Source organism: Mytilus trossulus, chromosome 3 (genome assembly GCF_036588685.1).
Source record: "Mytilus trossulus isolate FHL-02 chromosome 3, PNRI_Mtr1.1.1.hap1, whole genome shotgun sequence".
NCBI lineage: Eukaryota > Metazoa > Mollusca > Bivalvia > Mytilida > Mytilidae > Mytilus > Mytilus trossulus.
The window spans coordinates 23,608,567-23,629,505 of record NC_086375.1 but is presented as its reverse complement, the minus strand read 5'-3'; the positions used below and the strand labels follow the sequence as shown (position 1 = coordinate 23,629,505).

At 31.2% G+C, this 20,939-nt stretch overlaps 1 protein-coding gene across 2 annotated transcripts in view; it reads right to left on the bottom strand.

The window, feature by feature from the left end:
- LOC134710676 (myosin-9-like) overlaps positions 1-20,939 on the bottom strand; it is a 47,014-nt gene that overhangs the window by 15,559 nt on the left and 10,516 nt on the right. For both annotated transcript variants that reach the window (XM_063571062.1, XM_063571063.1), the window contains exons 4-15: positions 20,699-20,834; positions 12,825-12,902; positions 11,914-11,968; positions 10,955-11,053; positions 10,130-10,185; positions 8,361-8,424; positions 7,912-8,021; positions 7,118-7,199; positions 6,418-6,490; positions 5,937-6,000; positions 5,134-5,244; positions 3,245-3,316 (exon numbers count right to left, since the gene is read on the bottom strand). In XM_063571062.1, coding sequence (XP_063427132.1) covers positions 3,245-3,316; positions 5,134-5,244; positions 5,937-6,000; positions 6,418-6,490; positions 7,118-7,199; positions 7,912-8,021; positions 8,361-8,424; positions 10,130-10,185; positions 10,955-11,053; positions 11,914-11,968; positions 12,825-12,902; positions 20,699-20,834 — 1,000 coding nt within the window. The remainder of the gene's footprint in view (positions 1-3,244; positions 3,317-5,133; positions 5,245-5,936; positions 6,001-6,417; positions 6,491-7,117; positions 7,200-7,911; positions 8,022-8,360; positions 8,425-10,129; positions 10,186-10,954; positions 11,054-11,913; positions 11,969-12,824; positions 12,903-20,698; positions 20,835-20,939) is intronic.

The window sequence follows — 20,939 nt, the reverse complement described above, 5'->3', positions numbered from 1 at the left end:
AATTCAAAAGTCTTTTATTTATGAATTTGAAGCCGTTAACTGCTATGTATCAAGTCAGCATCTTAGATCACTAGGTAACATTGTTATCAAAGAGACAACTCTTCACAAGAAACCAAATGACACAGAAATTTACACTATAGGTCATCATATAACCTCAAGCAATGAAAAAAAGCCCAATAAAGTTGTTTTTTAAAAAACTATCTGTATATGATGATGGATAAAAATGGAAAATTCAAATTCAAAATATTAAGATTAGCACATCTCACTCTATTGTAATTGTATTTCAGCATTCAAAACTACAAATCACAAAAAAAGTTATATATTCTATTCATGCAACAAATTTCAATTTACAAAAACACTCACATACTTTATACATGCAATAAAATATTAAGTAAAAATGTTCATTCTCTTTGTTAATGAGCAGTAGTATTGTCCATTATATGCAATGAAAATTCTTATTATTTTTCATCACAACAGCATTTGTTATCCTTGCATGAGCATCATGCTTCCTTACCCAAGAGAGTCATATTTCTTCTTCTGCCTATCTTTTTCCTCTGTTCTCTTTTCTAATGCTTGTCTTATATAATAATACAATATAAATGAGAATATATACCTTAATTCTTTATTCCATGTCACTTTTGTGGTAACAAAAAATAAATTTCAACATGGAAAAAATGTCAAACATTCAAGTATTCAGTATTAAAAAATGAACTCAAATATTTTGTTTTTATACATGTATTTGCATTTTAAATCAGCTTGCAACAGTTTGAAGTGATATACCTACCATAAGAATTTAACATGCAATTGCTTATTTTGTTCCATTTAAACACTAAATAAAATTGAACAGCGAAACAAAGTAAACAGTTAACCTTTTCATCAGATAAAACTGCTTTTTATATATTAGTAAGTTTTCATTTCTTATTTTAAAAAAGTCATACCTTAATAGCAGAAGGCATACATTGCCCCCCCCAAAAAAAAAAAACAACACACACACAAAAAACCATGTTTACAAAACACACTCACACTTGATGTACACCAAAATTTAGACAGCTTCAAACCTTGTTCACAATAATTGTGCAAGAGATATGACTTCTAGTTTATTTTTTAAACATTTTTGACCCCATGTTTTTTTTTAACTATCTTCTAGACAAACGTATATTTCAGGCATACATTCTTTGGTGGTGTATGGAATAGAATTTCAGTTTCTGTCTGTATAAAAAAATGCTGAATAAAAGCTCTGTCACAAAAACATTTAGTTACTGTATAAAGGACATGCACAAAGTTTCAGTAAAAAGTTGATAAAACAGTTTAGTGACCATGTGTAGTGCTAAAGAAATATAGATGAGGGTCTGGATGGGGGTCTATTATTCTGTAAACATTTAATTTTCACCCCTTTTTTCTCTAATCTTTAAAAAATTAACCCCTTTTTTCTCTAGTCTTCAAAAAATTAACCCCTTTTTTCTCTAATCTTCATTTTTTTTGCTTGTTATTCTCTAATCTTCATTTTTTAAGGGCATTATTCTTTAATCATTTAACCCCATCCAAACCCTCATAGATTATCCCATTTAATTCAACATCACTATAAAACATTTTGCGGCTAAAATAAAACAACTGTTAGTTGAACACATTTAAAAATTAATCGTAGGTAATTTATCACAAAGATCTGGCAAGAACACACTATATAATAAATGATATTAAAATACAAGTGTTATACAGCGAATATTAGGATTTTCAAACATACAATCATTGGAAAACATGATATAGATGGATTACCTACAAGCTTATATAGGTCTAACAAGTAAATGGGATATAATATGGGTACAAAGTCCCCTATTACAGTACAAAAATAAATAAAAATAAATAATTATAAAAAAAATAATTATAATTTCTATACTTATGAACTCAAATTGATAACTTTTTTTTCTGACTTTTCCTGTTATAGGCAGAAATCTCTTTCTTTTGGTTTCGTTTGTCATGAGACTTTGAGTAAAATATATATTTTTCAGTCCAGTAATATATAGGAATGAGCACAATAACAATTTTATTTTATTCTTTGATATGAAAAAAACCTGTTACCTGATGATAGCATTTCTTTGTTTACATTGAAAACTATGTAATGACTAAAATGACTTCACAACTAAAATCACCAACAACAAGACCAACATCGGAAGTATTGCGGTATTTACATCTCATTAAAATATGTTAGAATTAAAAAAAAAAAAATGATACGGACTTCCTCCCCTTTCACAGGTAACGCCTGCCTCATATTACAAAGGCTTGTTCATACATCATTATATAGCAATGTCACCCGTAGTTATATATATTTGTTATGACATTAGGCATATCCACACGTTATAAGTTTGATTCTACAGAGCACACATATAGCCATATGTATCTGTGTATAAAACACTTGTTAGTTTCGTATTTACAAGTTTTTGTCACGGAAAGCCTTATAAAACTGTTAATGTTGCTGGGGCATGGTCACACTATTAGTCTGATACGATATAGCTCTGTCACCGACCTTACCGTGGAGGAGAAGGTGTGGGTGTAAGGGATGGCTCAGAATATAACCTAACAAACTCTTGCTCTTTGTTCTTCTTCTTCTCTGCTATTTGCTTCTCAATAAGTTTTTCAAATGTCTCTCTATGTTATTAGAAAATATGACACACTAATGTGGTACAAAAAGTGTATTTTCCCTTAATACTGTGGATTCATTTATTTTCGTGGGTATCAATTTTCGTGGATGGTTGAAAACTTGCATATTCCTGGAAATCTAATTTCTTGGTTTTGACCTTCTCTGTATACAAAGCCTATTGAAAATATACATTTCGTTGAACATTATATTTCGTGGTTCACCTGTACCCACGAAACCCACGAAAATTGGTATCCAACGAATAATAATGAATTCACAGTAGTACATTTTCATTCTTGTAATTTCTTTTCTGCTATTTTAGTATTTTTTTTCTGCTATTTCAGTATTTTTTTTCTGCTGCAAGTCTTTGCAAAATGTGTTTGCAGAATAAGTGCAAAATGAAAAATGAAGTGCATGCATGTGTAGTAGTAGTTACTTATAAAGTGCAAATCTACATGCAGTGTGATTAATATAAAATAAACTTCTAATCATTCAAAAAGTTTTGTTCTATTACATGCAATGTGAAAAAAAAAAAATATACTTTTTTAAATGTTAACTTTTTTAACTGAGTGCATGCAATTAGATGAATCCCAAAACTTTCCCTTATATTACCTCTCTTTCCTTTCTTTATTTAGCTGCTCTCTGAATTCTTCTATCTGTTGATTAAGTTGTGCAAGAACTGCCCTAAAAGTAGTGAGTAACAAATGTATAAACACAATGAATGAGTATCACAAATATAAAGAATATGAGAAGGGGCACATTTTTCTCTTCATCCTGGTTCTTTAATATAATCAACTTAAATGTATTTTAAGAACAAAATTGGAAAATCTTAAAACAGTTTTATTGTGTGATACACTAGCTTTACTTACAGTTCATGATTGTTCAACAATTCATAAAATTAAAAACGGTAAGTAAATTTATTTCAGAATAAGACAATGGTCCTTTTCTGTGAAGGATTGTAATTTCAAGGAAATAGGTTAATTTTGTTGGTTAATTATCATTCATTGGATAGAAATTTTTCCTGGATTTCATGGGTACAGCCGAACCACAAATAAAATGGTCCAAGGAATTACAAATTTTGTATAGGCTTGTTTTTTAAGGCCTTGGCAAAACGAAGACATTTAATATCCATGGGAATGTAAGTTTAATAAATGAATTCACAGTAGATGAAGGACTTCTGGCACAGAAACACAATTTAGGATAATAATGGATAAGTGAATGGTTTGGTCATGCAGAGGGAAGTGTAACATAATTTGGTAAACATTTTCCTTCACACTGCTATGTCTCAATGAAAAACCTGTAAGACAACACATGTCATACCACACAATAAGTGAGACAGAATTCATGCTACAATATTTCGGTGAAGAAAACAAAATCAAGTTACTGTAAGATATTCAACCACTGCACCATGCATTATATAAAGACTGCATAGTTGGAATGAAAAAAAATTAAGTCATTAAGGGATAAACAATTTTCACATTTTTAAAAGTTGATTAACAAAATAACTAAATTGATTTATATAAACGTCAGCTTATTTTTTAGATGTTGAATTATCTCCCTTTGGTATATCTTTTTTTCAACCTTTCAACCTTATGCATGTATTACATCTATGCAAAGCTTGATAATTTATTAAACATATTTTCAATTTACTTTTCTTTCTTAAATTTCCCTTTATACATACCGGTATCTAAACTTTGAAAATACAAATTTTAAAAAAGAAAGTGATAGCAAACATTTGCGTTTGATAAAGATTACACTCTTCATTTTTCCTCAATACCCAGCATGCCTCAATAGATTCACAGTGTAGGGGTATGACAACAACATGCTCTGGGACTTACTCATCCTCTTCTACTCCCTTCCTAATAATATTCAGTGTATTGCTTGTAATGAAAACTCATAAAATAAACATTTAAGAAATAAATAAATACTCTTTTTAACAACACTTCAACTTAATCTGGAAGACCTTCCTGTTTTCATGTGCGCAAATAAATTCACTTCATAAACTAAACAATAAACATCTGCCATTTCACACACATCTAAAATTAATGTCATCATAGAAGTTAATTTTTTGGCAGGTCATAGTTTCTCCCATTATGTTTCATAATGTTATGCTATCTGAAATTAGATTTTCATACCTTGCCAACTGTCACTATTTGTGAGGGATTCCCTCCATGAAAGCTCCCATATTAAAATTTTGAAAGAGCAATTTTGTCAATAATTTGAAACAAATCAATAAATCACATTTGAAGGCCCTTTTGAAGATTTTGTAGGCTGTAAGAGCCATCTTGCAGGTAAAACACCCATAAGGCATTTTGAAAAGTTGAAAGGTATGAATTTTATAGGAGAGAGTTATGGATGTGACGCTATAGTCACCAGAAACAGAAGATATTTCATAATTCCCTGATAAACAGAATGATATGGGAAATTTTTGATGAAAACACTGAGGCAATGTCCTGCTCAGTCAGGGAGGTCACTACAAATTACAAAGGGGAGTAACTTACTTGTGAGATTCAGCTAGACTTTCCATTGTGTCAGCCATTTCTACATTTTCTGCCTGCATCTTACCAACTAGTTCAGCTTTGATACCAAGTTCTCTTTTTTGATCTTGCAAACTATATAAAAAAGAAATTTCGTTTTTAGTTTGGATTCAAATAGTGGCTGTATGTAAAATGTGCATATGACTTTATTACTGATAATCAACTGTCTGGGTCTAGAAACGAGAAGTCAACAGATGAAACAGACCTTTTACATTTGCATTCTAATGATGGCAAGATGTTAAATTTGCTTTTGATGTGGCATTTTTGTCAATCCACTGTCAGACTCTGAAAAAAAGGCAGACAGGGTGTGTTTTCTTAATCCAATGTCATACTCTGGAAAATGGCAGACAGGGTGTGTGTGTCAATCAACTGTCAATAACTGGAAAAGGGAAATGTGGTGTGTGTGTCAACTCACTTTCAGGATCTGAAAAAGGCAGACATATTGTAGAGCTGATCTACCAACTTCATTCTGGTGTCTCAATCAAATCAAATCAAAACTGTTTTGTGATCAAGGAATCAGAGAGATTTTAATCTTTGTTTTCACATTCTATTGCACTCAGATTTTAGAGAAAATCTCACGCTCTCATTATGGTGTCATTTTCAGTTCTTCATTATAAAATATTTAGTGAGCTCAGGATGACTGTCCTGAATTACTCTATAAATTTGGTATATTGTCTCATTTTCATGTTATTCAAAAGGATCTGGAGCAGTTTGTATTTATCATCACTTGAATTATGATAAATTCAAATAAAACTAAAAATACTTACGCTCCATCTAAAGCTTTGACTTCCTCATAATCTTCCTGTCTTTGTAACATTTTTTCTTCAAGGTCTTAAAACAGAGGAGAAAAAAACACTGATAAAATTGTTACTTACTGTAAATTCAGAAAATTTTGCAATGTTTATGTCATTTGAGTCATCTGATGCTGCAAAAGGTTTTTTTTGCAGAGATTAAATTTCTTGATTTCTGTCTTAGAGCTTTTACTTTTTCATATCATTTCTGTTTTTGAACCTGATCTTCATTTAACAGAAAATTTATGTAATGAGATATCAAAAATATCAAATCTGATTTATATGCAAATAAGGTTTGGTATATATTAGCCTAACAGAAAATGAACTAGGTTTCGACAATGTTCTTAGGTGTGTTGTTAACAAAGTTTTTCTGTATTCGATTAAAAAGAAATCATTGTGAAAGCTTTATTTATATATCAATTTTTGGCAATTATATAAATAAACATATAAAACTTGCCACTATGCAATTCCAGCTTTTGTCCTTCAAGCTCATAATTTCTATCATCTTCTCTTTGTGTTTCTGTTTCAAGCTAAAATGACAATGTCATATTTGAATATATAAAAAATTATGCAATCATGAAACAATATTTTATCAATTGGTTTGATATACGTTACATGACTTACTACTGAACAATGAGTACAAAATCAAACAAATAAAAAAAATTCTGGTATATAAACTTATAACCAAATTATAAACTTGGCCCTCTTTAGTTTTGACAATTTTAGGACTGAAGATTATTCTGATTCTGTTTTTTAAATTGGGATTAAATTGATTTGACATTTTGAAAAGGGTAATAGATATGGAAAAACAGGTTCTGGATTAAACCATGCTCTTAATGTCGTAACTACCACCTTCCCGTTCCCTTCTCAGGAATGTGACTTCTGAAATAAACTATTTGTAGTAACGTGAGCAACACTATGGGTGCCACATGTGGCGCAGGATCTGCTTAGCATTCTGGAGCACCTGAGATCACACCTAGATTTTGGTGAGGTTCGTGTTGCTTAGTTTTATTTTTCTATGTTATGATTTTTGTATGTCTATTGTTTGTCTTTTTCGTATGTTGCCATGGCGCTGTCAGTTTATTTTTTTATCTATGAGCTTGAATTCCGTCTGGTATCTTTCCCCCCTCTTTTTTAAATACAATATCATTTAATACCTTTTTGAACTTTTTCAGTAAAAGTCTTTCTGTGTCTTCATATTGTTTTTGTAACTTCATATCTTCATTAATTATTGCAACACTGAAAAATACAACACCAATATAATTTTATAAAAGTAAAAACAAGATCTGGAATAAGTATCAGTAGGACATCATGCCAAAATTGCACATGTTTGTTCACTGGTTAACTGTATAAATGTAAATTTATTAATGTAATGGTCTCTGTATCATAACAGGAAAAATTCTAGCACTTAAGTACAGCTCTTTGTAAGAACCAGGCAGAGTGCGATACATGAAGGTTTCAGATTTGTTCTATAATTGGCCTAGAAGGAGCAATAAATGAATACCGCTCAAAAAATAATTTTGAGTGGCAAAATATGAGTGGTTGCCATGGTAACGGAGAAACAATTTTTTGGTTGTTAAGCGTGGTAAAATCTTTCAAAAATCAGCTAAATCACCACATTTCAGAGCCTGAAAAGATTAGAATCATGCATTTTTCATTAATTTTCATATGTAACAATGATAGATCTTGGTTTAAGCTTCATTTTAGTGAAGGTTGCATATCAACCAAATTTGAAATTTTTTCAAAAATTTGGCGAAAAAATGCATATTATTCAAAAATGATAAAACTTTACTCAATATTGGGAGTACAAAATGTGTACTAGAAACACAAAATCATGCATTTTGATTGTTTGTTTTCTGATTCTGAGTGGGTCTGTATGTGTTTTGAGGGTAGGATGAATGTATTTTGAGTGCAAGTCCAACAGTATTTTTATCATAAGTTAATAGTATACCCCTTTTTCCTCAATGCTTCATTTTGTCTGAGTTTATTTGCTAACTGGTCACTTAATTGTCTTTCTTCTGCTTCTAACTTTGCCTTTGAATCTTCATATGTTTGTAAACTCTGTATAAATAAACAAAAAATAACAATGTAATAAAATCAAATTGCTTGAAACTACCATGGAAACATGTTTTTTCCAACCCCAATGTGACAATGAGAAGACAACGAAGAATAAATCAACAGATAATAAATTTATGAGTTGTCGCCCTTGTTATCTTCCATCAAAATCATAAAAAACTATATGGTGCTTAAATTTTCCATACATATCACTGAATCGAATATGTTTACAGATTTATCAAAACAAAGTTGAATTATGTGTTCATTAATATTATACTACTTTTCTCTCTATTTTGCTTTTTATTAGTTAAATGGAATTTAGAAGCTATACAGTAAACACCTTACCTTTCTCACAGCATCTAGTTGGCCTTCATTGTCTACCAGTTTTTCATGAATAAGATCTAATTCCCTAGAAAAAAAATTATGCAATTGTAAAACAAATTCAACAATAAATCTTAATTTTCATAGCTGCACTAGATATGAATAAATATATACATTCATACAGACATATCTGTGGCTGTTAATATTTAGATGTAAATAAACTATGCATCTATTGCAACAATCATTGAAATCAGATGTGTACATAAAGCATTTTTTTATTTTTAGTTTCTTGTGTATAATTTGGAGTTTAGTATGACATCCATTATCACTGAAGTAATATATATATTTGTTTAGGGGCCAGCTGAATAGATTCATACAGACATATCTGTGGCTGTTAATATTTAGATGTAAACAAGTGAAACTGCGAGCTACTGCTCACTGATGATACCCCCGCCGCAAGTGGATAATATTAATAGTGTAAAAATATGCAAGTGTTCGGTAAACAGGAAGTTGTCGAGTGATGAATCTGAAAACACATCACACGGTATAGCTGACTTATATAAATCTTGAAACCAAATTTCAGAAATCCTTGTATTGTAGTTCCTGAGAAAAATGTGATGAAAATTTTCAACTTGGCTATCATGTGTAAAATCATACAAGTGTTCGATAAACAGGAAGTTGCTGAGTAATGAATCTGAAAACGCATCACACGGTATAGCTGACTTATATAAATCCTGAAACCAAATTTCAGAAATCCTTGTATTGTAGTTCCTGAGAAAAATGTGACGAAAATTTTCAACTTGGCTATCATGTGTAAAATCATACAAGTGTTCGGTAAACAGGAAGTTGTGGAGTGATGAATCTGAAAACGCATCACACGGTATAGCTGACTTATTTAAATCCTGAAACTAAATTTCAGAAATCCTTGTATTGTAGTTCCTGAGAAAAATGTGACGAAAATTTTCAACTTGGCTATCATGTGTAAAATCATACAAGTGTTCGGTAAACAGAAAGTTGTTGAGTGATGAATCTGAAAATGCATCACACCTTATAGCTGACTTATATAAATCCTGAAATCAAATTTCAGAAATCCTTGTATTGTAGTTCCTGAGAAAAATGTGACGAAAATTTTAAACTTGGCTATCATGTGTAAAATCATACAAGTGTTCTGTTAACAGGAAGTTGTCAAGTGATGAATCTGAAAACGCATCACATAGTATGGCCGACATATATAAATGTTGATACCAAATTACAGAAAGGGTGGATGTGTAGTTCCTGAGAAAAATGTGACGAAAGTTTCATGGAATGGACTAACTGACGGACGGACTGACTGACAGACAGAGGTAAAACAGTATACCTCCCTTTTTCAAAGCGGGGGTATAATAAACTGTGCATTTATTGCAACATTCATTGAAATCAGATGTGTACATGAAGCATTTTTTTATTTTTAGTTTCTTGTGTATAATTTGGAGTTTGGTATGACATCCATTATCACTGAAGTAGTAATATATTTGTTTAGGGGCCAGCTGAAGGACACCTCCCGACATTGAAGACCTTTTGGTGACCTTCTGCTGTTACCTGTTCTATGGACAGGTTGTCATCTCTTTGACATATTCCCCATTTCCATTCTCAATTCTATTGTGTAGAATATGTGAAAAAATCCGACAAAATACAACAAAATGCATCTGCACACCATTAAAAATCTATTTTAGACGTGGAATAGGTGTTTGTATTTAATTGTTTATTATTTTTTTGTCATATGTTAAGATAACAAGTTCTAAACAACAACTTACTTTTTCATAACAACATTTTCTTCTTTCTGCATTTTTGTTTTTGAATTTGTGTCTGACTGAAATAAGAAAAAATATAAAATCAATATGAAATTAAAACAATGTAAATTAACAAAAAATGACATTTTATACTTTACATGTATTACTTTGAGTGCTCTTAGATTAGTTCTTTGTCTTTTTGTGCATTTAGTTCCCATTTAATGAGTCAAACCTTTGCCTACTTTTTTTCAGAAAAATGATGAAAAATTAATCATCATTAATATTTAAAACAACATCGTGCAAATTTGAAAAATACAAAACAAGTGAAACTGCGAGCTACTGCTCACTGATGATACCCCCGCCGCAAGTGGATAATATTAAAAGTGTAAAAATATGCAAGTGTTTGGTAAACAGGAAGTTGTCGAGTGATGAATCTGAAAATGCATCACACGAAAATTTTCAATTTGGCTATCATGTGTAAAATCATACAAGTGTTTGGTAAACAGGAAGTTGTCAAGTGATCAATCTGAAAATGCATCACACGGTATAGCTGACTTAGATAAACCCTGAAACCAAATTTCAGAAATCCCTGCATTGTAATTCCTGAGAAAAATGTGACGAAAGTTTCATGGGACGGATTGACTGACGGACAGACGGACGGACTGACGGACAGAGGTAAAACAGTATACCCCCCTTTTTTCAAAGCGGGGGTATAATTAAATCCCTGTGAATAATAAGGACTAAATGTGAAATAAATTATTCTTGAAAATAAGTTGGTTTACAAATGTTGTTTACATTTTTGTCCTTTTGGTGGAAAGATATTGTTAACTTTGTGGTTGAGACACTTACAACAAGTTGTTTAAGTTTCTTTTTCTCATGTCTAGCCTCTGTTCTTTCATGAATTAAATCTTCTTTCAATTGTAAAATACCATCTTCTAAATCTACAATCTGAAAACAAACAAAAACTACAATTAAACACATATAATTACATTAGATGTATGTTTCATTATAATTTTTTATTCTGATGGTTAACTGCACATCTCGTGTTTTTTTGGGTAAGCAATTACATTACTCAATAAAACTTTTCATTCATGATAACACGTGGTCCCACAATAAAGTGCACACTTAAATTAAATAAAACAATTATAAAATTCGTGTTTTCATGATCAAAGCTAAAAAATGTAAAAGCGTTGACCGTGCGCACATTTTTAGAATGAAGCGCTGCGGCGCTTTATACAAAATGTACTTCAGTCAACGCTTTAACACCCCAATGAAGTTACAAAAAGAAGCATTCAATTCTTAAATAATCCTGCAAACTTCTCAAAATCTCCCTGAGATTGTAAGCACAAAAGCACTACTATAACGAATCATATGTAATTTTCAATGTCATATACTATGGTTTTGACTTAGTTTATATGCGCCACAAACACAGTGCTAAATGGAATTTTAACTCCTTTGAATGCCTGTTCTGAGGTTTAATTTTAATTTTATACAATGGAGGATTTCATGATACAGGTCAACATCTCTCCTGAAAGGAAATAACTTATAGATCAGGAAAGTTTGTCTGTCTATAAGTATACTTATGTGTGTAGTAATGCATAACAAAACATTCATGTATGTATCCAAGTGGAGATAACTTTATGCCATGTAACCAATACATGGTCTAAGACTCTTCTACTGTAAAGTCTCATTATTTCAAAATTTTTCAATATATGTCCCTAATAATTTGAGGTTGAAAGATTGAATAAAATAGACTAAAAACTTACATAATAGCAAATAAATAATAATGATCGAAACATGAAACTTACATTCTGGTTTGTCTGTCTCACTTGGTCTCTTGTTTCATTAAGAACAATCTGAAGTCTAAAATAAGATCATGACATGATATTATACTATTTGAATGGGTTTTAAAACAATTTAACTATATCTTAAATAATAACTTTTTCCTATTTAAGTATAAGAATCATATTTTGGAAACAAAAATCCAGCTGCCGTGGCTTTGGGTTTTTAGACATTGTCCTTATTCTTTGAACTTAATTTACATAACTGGTACCAACACCAATAATCCCACAAAACTGTACCAAAATACTATAAAAAAGAAGATGTGGTATGATTGCCAATGAGACAACTATCCACAAAAGACCAAAATGACACAAACATTAACAACTATAGGTCACTGTACGGCCTTCAACAATGAGCAAAGCCCATACCGCATAGTCAGCTATAAAAGGCCCCGATAAGACAATGTAAAACAATTCAAACAAGAAACCCAACTTGTATCCATTCAAATTACACAAGTTGTTTACCACAACAATAACACAGAAACATATAGCCATGAAAATACACAAGTTGTATCCACAACAACTACACATTAATGTGTACCAATTACAAAAAAACAATAATTTGTACCCTTTGTTTTTTGATAGTTATAGTTACACACCCCTTCTCACCTTGAAATTTCAGGTAAAAAACATTTTGTGATAGTTAGAAAATTTCTAATGAAACTCTGGTAATTTCAATCTGTGTGGAAATTTGCAGTATTTTCATAATTCTATAACACTTTACCAGTATTAAGATAAGTCAAATTTTGTTTGTTGAAAGATTGAACACACAAACTGTTTAACCAATCACACTAGTTCATCTCATCTCAAATAACATAACTGGTATCAACAAATTATACAACACAACTGAAATACATCAAATTCTTTTTAAAACAAACCCAGCTTTCTCTGCCATTTTCTCATTAAGTTCTTGAATGATATCTTCATGTTCCTTTGATGCTGAAATTCTTTCTGGCCTGAAAGAAAAAGATTATTGGGGAATGTTTTATACACAATCTTACATCTTTAAAAATATAATGGGAATATCAACCCTGCTGGTACAAGACCTACATGCTGAGCCACATTATGAACATGCTAATTCCCACATTATTCTGACTTCGAGCTGACCAGTTTTTACTTTTACTCCATAATGCTGCTTGCAAAGAAGAAGCAGCAAATTTATATTAAAAAAAGACATTGTTTCTGTGACCTCCCATCCTAGGGAAATGTTGAATTAAACAAGTGAAACTGCGAGCTACTGCTCACTGATGATACCCCTGCTGCAAGTGGATGATATTAATAATGTAAAAATATGCAAGTCTTCGGTAAACAGGAAGTTGTTGAGTGATGAATCTGAAAGCGCATCACACTGTATAGCTGACTTATATAAATCCTGAAACCAAATTTCAGAAATCCTTGTATTGCAGTTCCTGAGAAAAATGTTATGAAAATTTTCAACTTGGCTATCATGTGTAAAATCATACAAGTGTTCGGTAAACAGGAAGTTGTAAAGTGATCAATCTGAAAACGCATCACACGGTATAGCTGACTTGTATTGTAGTTCCTGGGAAAAATGTTATGAAAAATATTCATGGGACGGACAGACTGACTGAAGGACAGACAGAGGTAAAACAGTATACCCCCCTTTTTTAAAGCGAGGGTATAATAATGCTACAAGTATTACCCTTTCAAAAAAGGCTAGCCGTCTCTTAGCTGAAGAAAATGGAAAGTGTTCTTGCTTTGTAGATTAATTCATTTAGAATAGCCATATGCATCAATCAAAAAATTATACCACACATGCTACCAAACTCCACAAGATTCGGCTATTTATAGATAAAAGTTACCTGTGTAACAATATCATGAATATGCATGATTAATGACCAGGCAAATTCTAATTGCTAAAATAGTGAGGACAAATCCAATACTCTACGGGATTGAAGGACATTTACTAGGTTTGAATTGTCCTAACCAATCAATAAACTTTTGATTATTCACGTCTAGTAATATCTTCCAATCAGGTAGTAAGAAGCATTCACGCACTGACTGTCCATTGTTCAATTCTTAATATGGTCTCCGAGGAGACGATAATCAAAATTTAAAATGCTAGTTTTTTTATTGGCGAAAACTTTCTAGACATAATTTTGCGTTAATTAAACCAGACTTAACTAATTGATCAGATCGGTAATTGAACACTAATCGATCATATTTGATCAGTAATCGATTGATAACATGAAGTCATCGATTAGATTACTGATCGATTTAAGACCGATTACCGATGGATTAGTGATCGATTAGATTACTGATCGATTTAAGACCGATTACTGATGGATTAGAAATTGCATGATTAATGACAGATTAGTGATTTAATTATTATTGGGAAAACAATGCTATTCCAGAAATAAGCCACCCCCTTACGGAAGACATCAGTTGTGAAATAAAAATTCCATGGAAATATTTTCACCATTGCCAAAAATTTCTGGAATTCCAGGATTTACTCAGTTATACATGTTTATACAATATGCAGTTGTAACCAAGAGAAGGGTATCTAAAAGCTTAGTCCTAGCATATTACAGATTAAAAACTACATTTTTGTAGGTTTACCCGTGTATATTGATATAACAACGGGGCTTTCTCTTGTGTGTTTTTGTGTGTTGGCACTACTTGTCATTATCCGGGAACGAGAACAGCATCTTGTCCATTAATATAGGGAACTAGCTATACATGTAGTATATATATATCACCGCAAAGTCACAGAGTTGATGTTCACATGTTTAATCGTATTTAAAAAAAGTACATGTATATATAATATATATTTGATGGTTCACATATAAAACTTCCAATATAAAACGTTACTAAATTCCACTCTAAAAACAACGTGTTACTTCAAGCTAATATAACTGACCAAATCTATAAAGTTTCTCACAAGGTCGTACTATAAACATGTTCTTAATTTATGTAAGGCATTGATTAATGTCTTAGATTATTTGGATAAACTATTGCAGTTCAACTGTGCAACTAAAGTGTCGTATAAAGTGTCACATTAAACAAGATGAAAGATCATTAAACTGATTAAGAACTGACCATCAAATCTTAGATGGAATTGATTACGCCACATTAGTACAATAACTATGAGATCTTGAAAGGCTTTTGTATTTTTTCTTGTACGCCTTTCAATGACGGAAGGTTTAAAGCAAAATCTAAAATAGCCTTCCAAGATGTAATAATTATTTGGACTAATTATATATGATGTACAACATTATTTCTATGAGAATTTGGATCCAGCATGTACCCAACCGTTCCCATATCACATTTTTACTTATCAAAAATGTAAATCTGTCATGAAAGTATATAAATGTGGGTTTTTTTATGAAAATAAGATAAACTTAAAGTATAATACATGTATTTAACAAATGAAAGATACATTGCCATTTCTTCTAAACACATCAGAATTTCTTTTCAGGATACATTTGTAGTAATGTAATGTTTCATTATTATATATTGTTAATGTTAAATAGGTTAAAATGTCAAAATAATAGGATCAAAAGCACAAACAGCAAATAAATAGTAAGATTGCATGGGAACATTGATTTAGAGATAATTGATTTGACCACACTGATGGAAACATTAACAAACATCATAAGATTCTGACATCTAATTAATTTCAGACACTTGTGAAATAAACAGGCAAGTTGAAAACTTCACCTCCATCTAAATTTCAAGATTTTTTCATGAAATATGTAATAGAGCTCAAAATAGTGACCATGGTGACCAGCTCATCCCTACCACTCAATTTATTCAACAACACTACCTGCTAAAGTTTACTCAGAAATGCAATAATCATTCCATAAAATTTCTAGACCTTGAAATACTCAAAGACAAACACATGAAAATACTGGTGTTACGGAAAAATTCCAACATCTCCATAAAATCCAAAACCAACCCATTTGGAACTTTAAATCCTATATTACAGGCAAAGGTATTCATTTACATAAAAACACAAACCTGACTCTTTATTGAAAGATTATTTTATTAACTGAAATTGGTAAAACAAATTCTATCAAATTCCATGACAGAAAAGATAAAATTAAGAAAAAGGAAAAACTTTAAAATAGATGTTATGTATCATTTATTACATATTATCATCTTCAAGCAGAATAACTTCAAAAAGTATTCAGGAAATACTGGCATCTTATTAAAACAGATTATTCAATAGGTGCTACATTGTGTATCATATATATCCCATTAAAACCTATCCATAGGATTCAAAAGAAATAGAACATTGGTGAATTAATGAAATGACCTATAAAATAGTTTGTATGAATGTCACAATTCCTTCAAAACATTTCACTGTGCAGAACTAATTAATGACCATCATCAAGTAAACCTCACATATAAACTGATATTCTTATAAGACAAAATTCTACCAGGAAACACTTAATTCAACATTTATTAAAATAAGTTGAAATAGTTAGAAAATAAAAAAAACACAAAATCTAAATTCAAATTAACAAATTTTTCAAAATTATAAAAACTAGAGGCTCTAAAGAGCTTGTGTCGCTCACCTTGGTATATGTGAATTAAACAAAGGAAGCAGACAGTTCATGACAAAATTGTGTTGAGGTGATTGTGATGTGTTTGTACATCTTACTTTACTGAATATTCATGCTGCTTACAATTATCTCTATCTATAATGAACTTGTCTGTGTAGTTTCAGTGGAAAATGTTAGTAAAAATTTACAAATTTTATGAAAATTGTTAAAAATTGATTATGAAGGACAATAACTTCTTAGGGGGTCAATTGACCATTTTGGTCATTTGACTTATTTTTGAGTCTTAAATTGCTGTACATTATTGCTGTTTACAGTTTATCTCTATCTATAATAATATTCAAGATAATAACCCAAAACAGCAAAATTTCCTTAAAATTACCAATTTAGGGGCAGCAACATAACAACGAATTGTCCGATTCATCTAAAAATTTCAGAGCAGATATATCTTGACAAGATAAACAATTTTACCAATGTCAGATTTGCTCTAAATGCTTTGGTTTTTGAGTAATAACCAAAAACTGCTTTTAACCTCCATGTTCTATTTTTAGCCGTGGCGGCCATCTTGGTTGGTTGGTCGGGTAAAAAAACACAATTTTAAAACTAGATACATCAATGATGATTGTGGTCAAGTTTGGATTAATTTGGCCTGGTAGTTTCAGAGGAGAAGATTTTTGTAAAAGATCATGGAGATTTACGAAAAAAGGTTAAAAATTGACTATAAAGGGCAATAACTCCTAAAGGGACCAACTGACCATTTTGGTCATGTTGACTTATTTGTAAATCTTACTTTGCTGAACATTATTGCTGTTTACAGTTTATCTCCATCTATAATAATATTCAAGATAATAACCAAAAACAGTCAAATTTCCTTAAAATTACCAATTTAGGGGCAGCAATCCAACAATGAGTTGTCTGATTCATCTAAAAATTTCAGGGCAGATACATCAAGACCAGATAAACAATTATACATCGTGTCAGATTTGCTCTAAATGCTTTGGTTTTTGAGTTATAAGCCAAAAACTGCATTTTACCCCTATGTTCTATTTTTAGCCATGGAGGCCATCTTGGTTGGTTGGCCGGGTAACAAAACACAAGTTTTAAACATGATACATCATTGATGATTGTGGCCAAGTTTGGATTAATTTGGCCCAATAGTTTCAGAGGAGAAGATTTTTGCAAAAGATCATGGAGAATTACGAAAAAAGGTTAAAAATTGACTATAAAGGGCAATAACTCCTAAAGGAGTCAACTGACCATTTTGGTCATGTTGACTTATTTGTAAATCTTACTTTGCTGAACATTATTGCTGTTTACAGTTTATTTTCATCTATAATAATATTCAAGATAATAACCAAAAACTAAAATATCCTTAAAATTACCAATTTAGGGGCAGCAATCCAACAATGAGTTGTCTGATTCATCTAAAAATTTCAGGGCAGATACATCTAGACCAGATAAACAATTATACATCGTGTCAGATTTGCTCTAAATCCTTTGGTTTTTGAGTTATAAGCCAAAAACTGCATTTTACCCCTATGTTCTATTTTTAGCCATGGAGGCCATCTTGGTTGGTTGGCCGGGTAACAAAACACAAGTTTTAAACATGATACATCATTGATGATTGTGGCCAAGTTTGGATTAATTTGGCCCGGTAGTTTCAGAGGAGAAGATTTTTGCAAAAGATCATGGAGAATTACGAAAAAAGGTTAAAAATTGACTATAAAGGGCAATAACTCCTAAAGGAGTCAACTGACCATTTTGGTCATGTTGACTTATTTGTAAATCTTACTTTGCTGAACATTATTGCTGTTTACAGTTTATTTCCATCTATAATAATATTCAAGATAATAACCAAAAACAATAAAATATCCTTAAAATTACCAATTTAGGGGCAGCAACCCAACAACGGGTTGTCTGATTCATCTAAAAATTTCAGGGCAGATAGATCTAGACCAGATAAACAATTTTACTCCATGTCAGATTTGCTTTAAATGCTTTGGTTTTTGAGTTATAAGCCAAAAACTGCATTTTACCCCTATGTTCTATTTTTAGCCATGGTGGCCATCTTGATTGGTTGGCCAGGTAACAAAACACAACTTTTAAACTATATACATCAATGATGATTGTGGCCAAGTTTGGTTTAATTTGGCCCAGTAGTTTCAGAGGAGAAGATTTTTGTAAAAGTTAACGCCGGACGACGGACGCCAAGTGATGAGAAAAGCTCACTTGGCCCTTCGGGCCTGGTGAGCTAAAAATCAATGAACTAAAACAGTAATAAAAAAAATGATAAACAGAAGGGGTGGTCTCTGCTGAAAGTTTCTCTTTAATCAACATATTTTCAGAAAAAACTCTAAGCTTGCTACACAATATCAATGAAAGGCCGGAACAATGATTTGTAGTTGCACTATGCAACTACATATCAAAGGTGAATATAACAGCCTTACTTATATAAAAAAACAAATATGTAACACATACACAAACGACATTCACTGAATTACAGGCTCCTGACTTGTGACAGACACACACAGCAGGCACATACTCAATTCTTTTTAAAAACATTTTTAATTTCTTATTTATAATCATTTTACTTTATATCTTTAGTTATATATGCTTTCATGTGAAAATAAAACACTAACTACAAATACTCCACTTTTGCCTTGTATTAAGACTATTTTGAAATTTAAGAAAAAAGGGGGGATCTTCTGTATGTAAATTCAAAAGTCAATAGACAGTTTTCCACTGACTCCTGACTCTGATAACAATCTATTTATTTTTATCAGTATTTTGCAATCCATAGTAGAGTAATAGTCCACAGCTGGTCATTTCTGGTCAGTCTTCTACAATATCCTGCTGTGAAGACAAACAAGTGTGTTTGAATAAATGATGTATCAATTTTCTGTTAATTGGTAAATTTTCTGGCTATTTAGTTGTGACCTAAAATCTGGCATTTGTAAATAATGTTTTTGGACAAAACCTAAATCTCATCTAAAGTTTCAAATTGCACAATTTATTTGTGTTGATTAATCCTTATTTATGAAAAATACAGATTTAAATATATATTAACTTGGTTTAAATTTTCATCTTTAACATCACAAGTGTCTGAAGCTGATATTATATGTCAAAATTAATTTTCATGTGTTAACAAAGGTCATTTACTTAGGCAGCAACCATTTGATTTTCGGGGGGGGGGGATATGGGGGGGGGGGGGATATGTTGATTATAGAGAAACTTTCAGCAGAGACCACCCCTTCTGTTGGTCATTTTTTTTATTTTTGGAAAAAAAAGTTTGTTTTCAGTTATTGTAGAAAAAAACCCATAGCCCCCCCCCCCTAGAAAATCAAATGGTTGCTGCCTTAAAAGACATCAAATATTTATCAAACCATGGAAGCATATATATACTACTATATTCAAGTCAAATGTTATTGTTTAAATCTATTTTTTCACTCTTTTGGTCTTTTGGAAAATGTAGTTGTGCTGTATTTAGACCCCTCTACAACCAAATTTGTTACATGCACACATATAATAATTAGGTTTTTATATCAATAATTATGACATCTTGGATGGCTATTTTAAATTTTGCTTTGATGCAATCCGTAAATGAAAGGCATAAAAGAAAAAATACAATAGCCTTTCAAGACCTCATAGTTATTGTACTAATTAAACGGGTAAACCTACAAAAATGTAGTTTTTAATCAGTAATATGTTAGGACTAAGCTTTTAGATACCCTTCTCTTGGTTACAACTGCATATTGTTTAAACATGTATTACTGAGTAAATTCTGGAATTCCAGAAATTTTTGGCAATGGTGAAAATATTTTCATGGAATTTTTGTTTCACAACTGATGTCTTCCATAAGGGGGTGGCTTATTTCTGGAATAGCACTGTTTTCCCAATAATAATAAAATCACTAATCTGTCTTTAATCAATCACTAATCCATCAGTAATCAATCTTAAATCGATCAGTAATCTAATCAATCACACTCCCGAGAGAGTTTTAATCGATTACTGATCGATGACTTCTTGTCATCAATCGATTACTGATCAAATATGATCGATTATTGTTCGATTACCGATCTGATCGATTAGTTAAGTCTGGATTAAAGGATCCTAAAATTTGTGACTTTAAACTAGCTCTATGGAAATTAAATGGAGTTAACCATTTGCAATAAAAGCTGGTAAACACATTAATGGTTTATGTAATAAGTCCAGTAAGTCAAACTTACAGTAAGGTACTATAATCACCCTCTAAGTCATGTTGTCTCTCCTCTAGATATTTTATATTGTTATTTATAGATTCTAACTTCTTTTTCAAATTGTCTAAAGCCTCAGCATTGTCCTGTCTGGCTGAATACACAGCTTCTACAATCATAAAAAAGATCTTACTTTTAGTGCTATCATATCTTTGATAATCCAATAATTAGACATAATCCTTCTAAAATAATCATGAAATTGTTAAAAAAAATT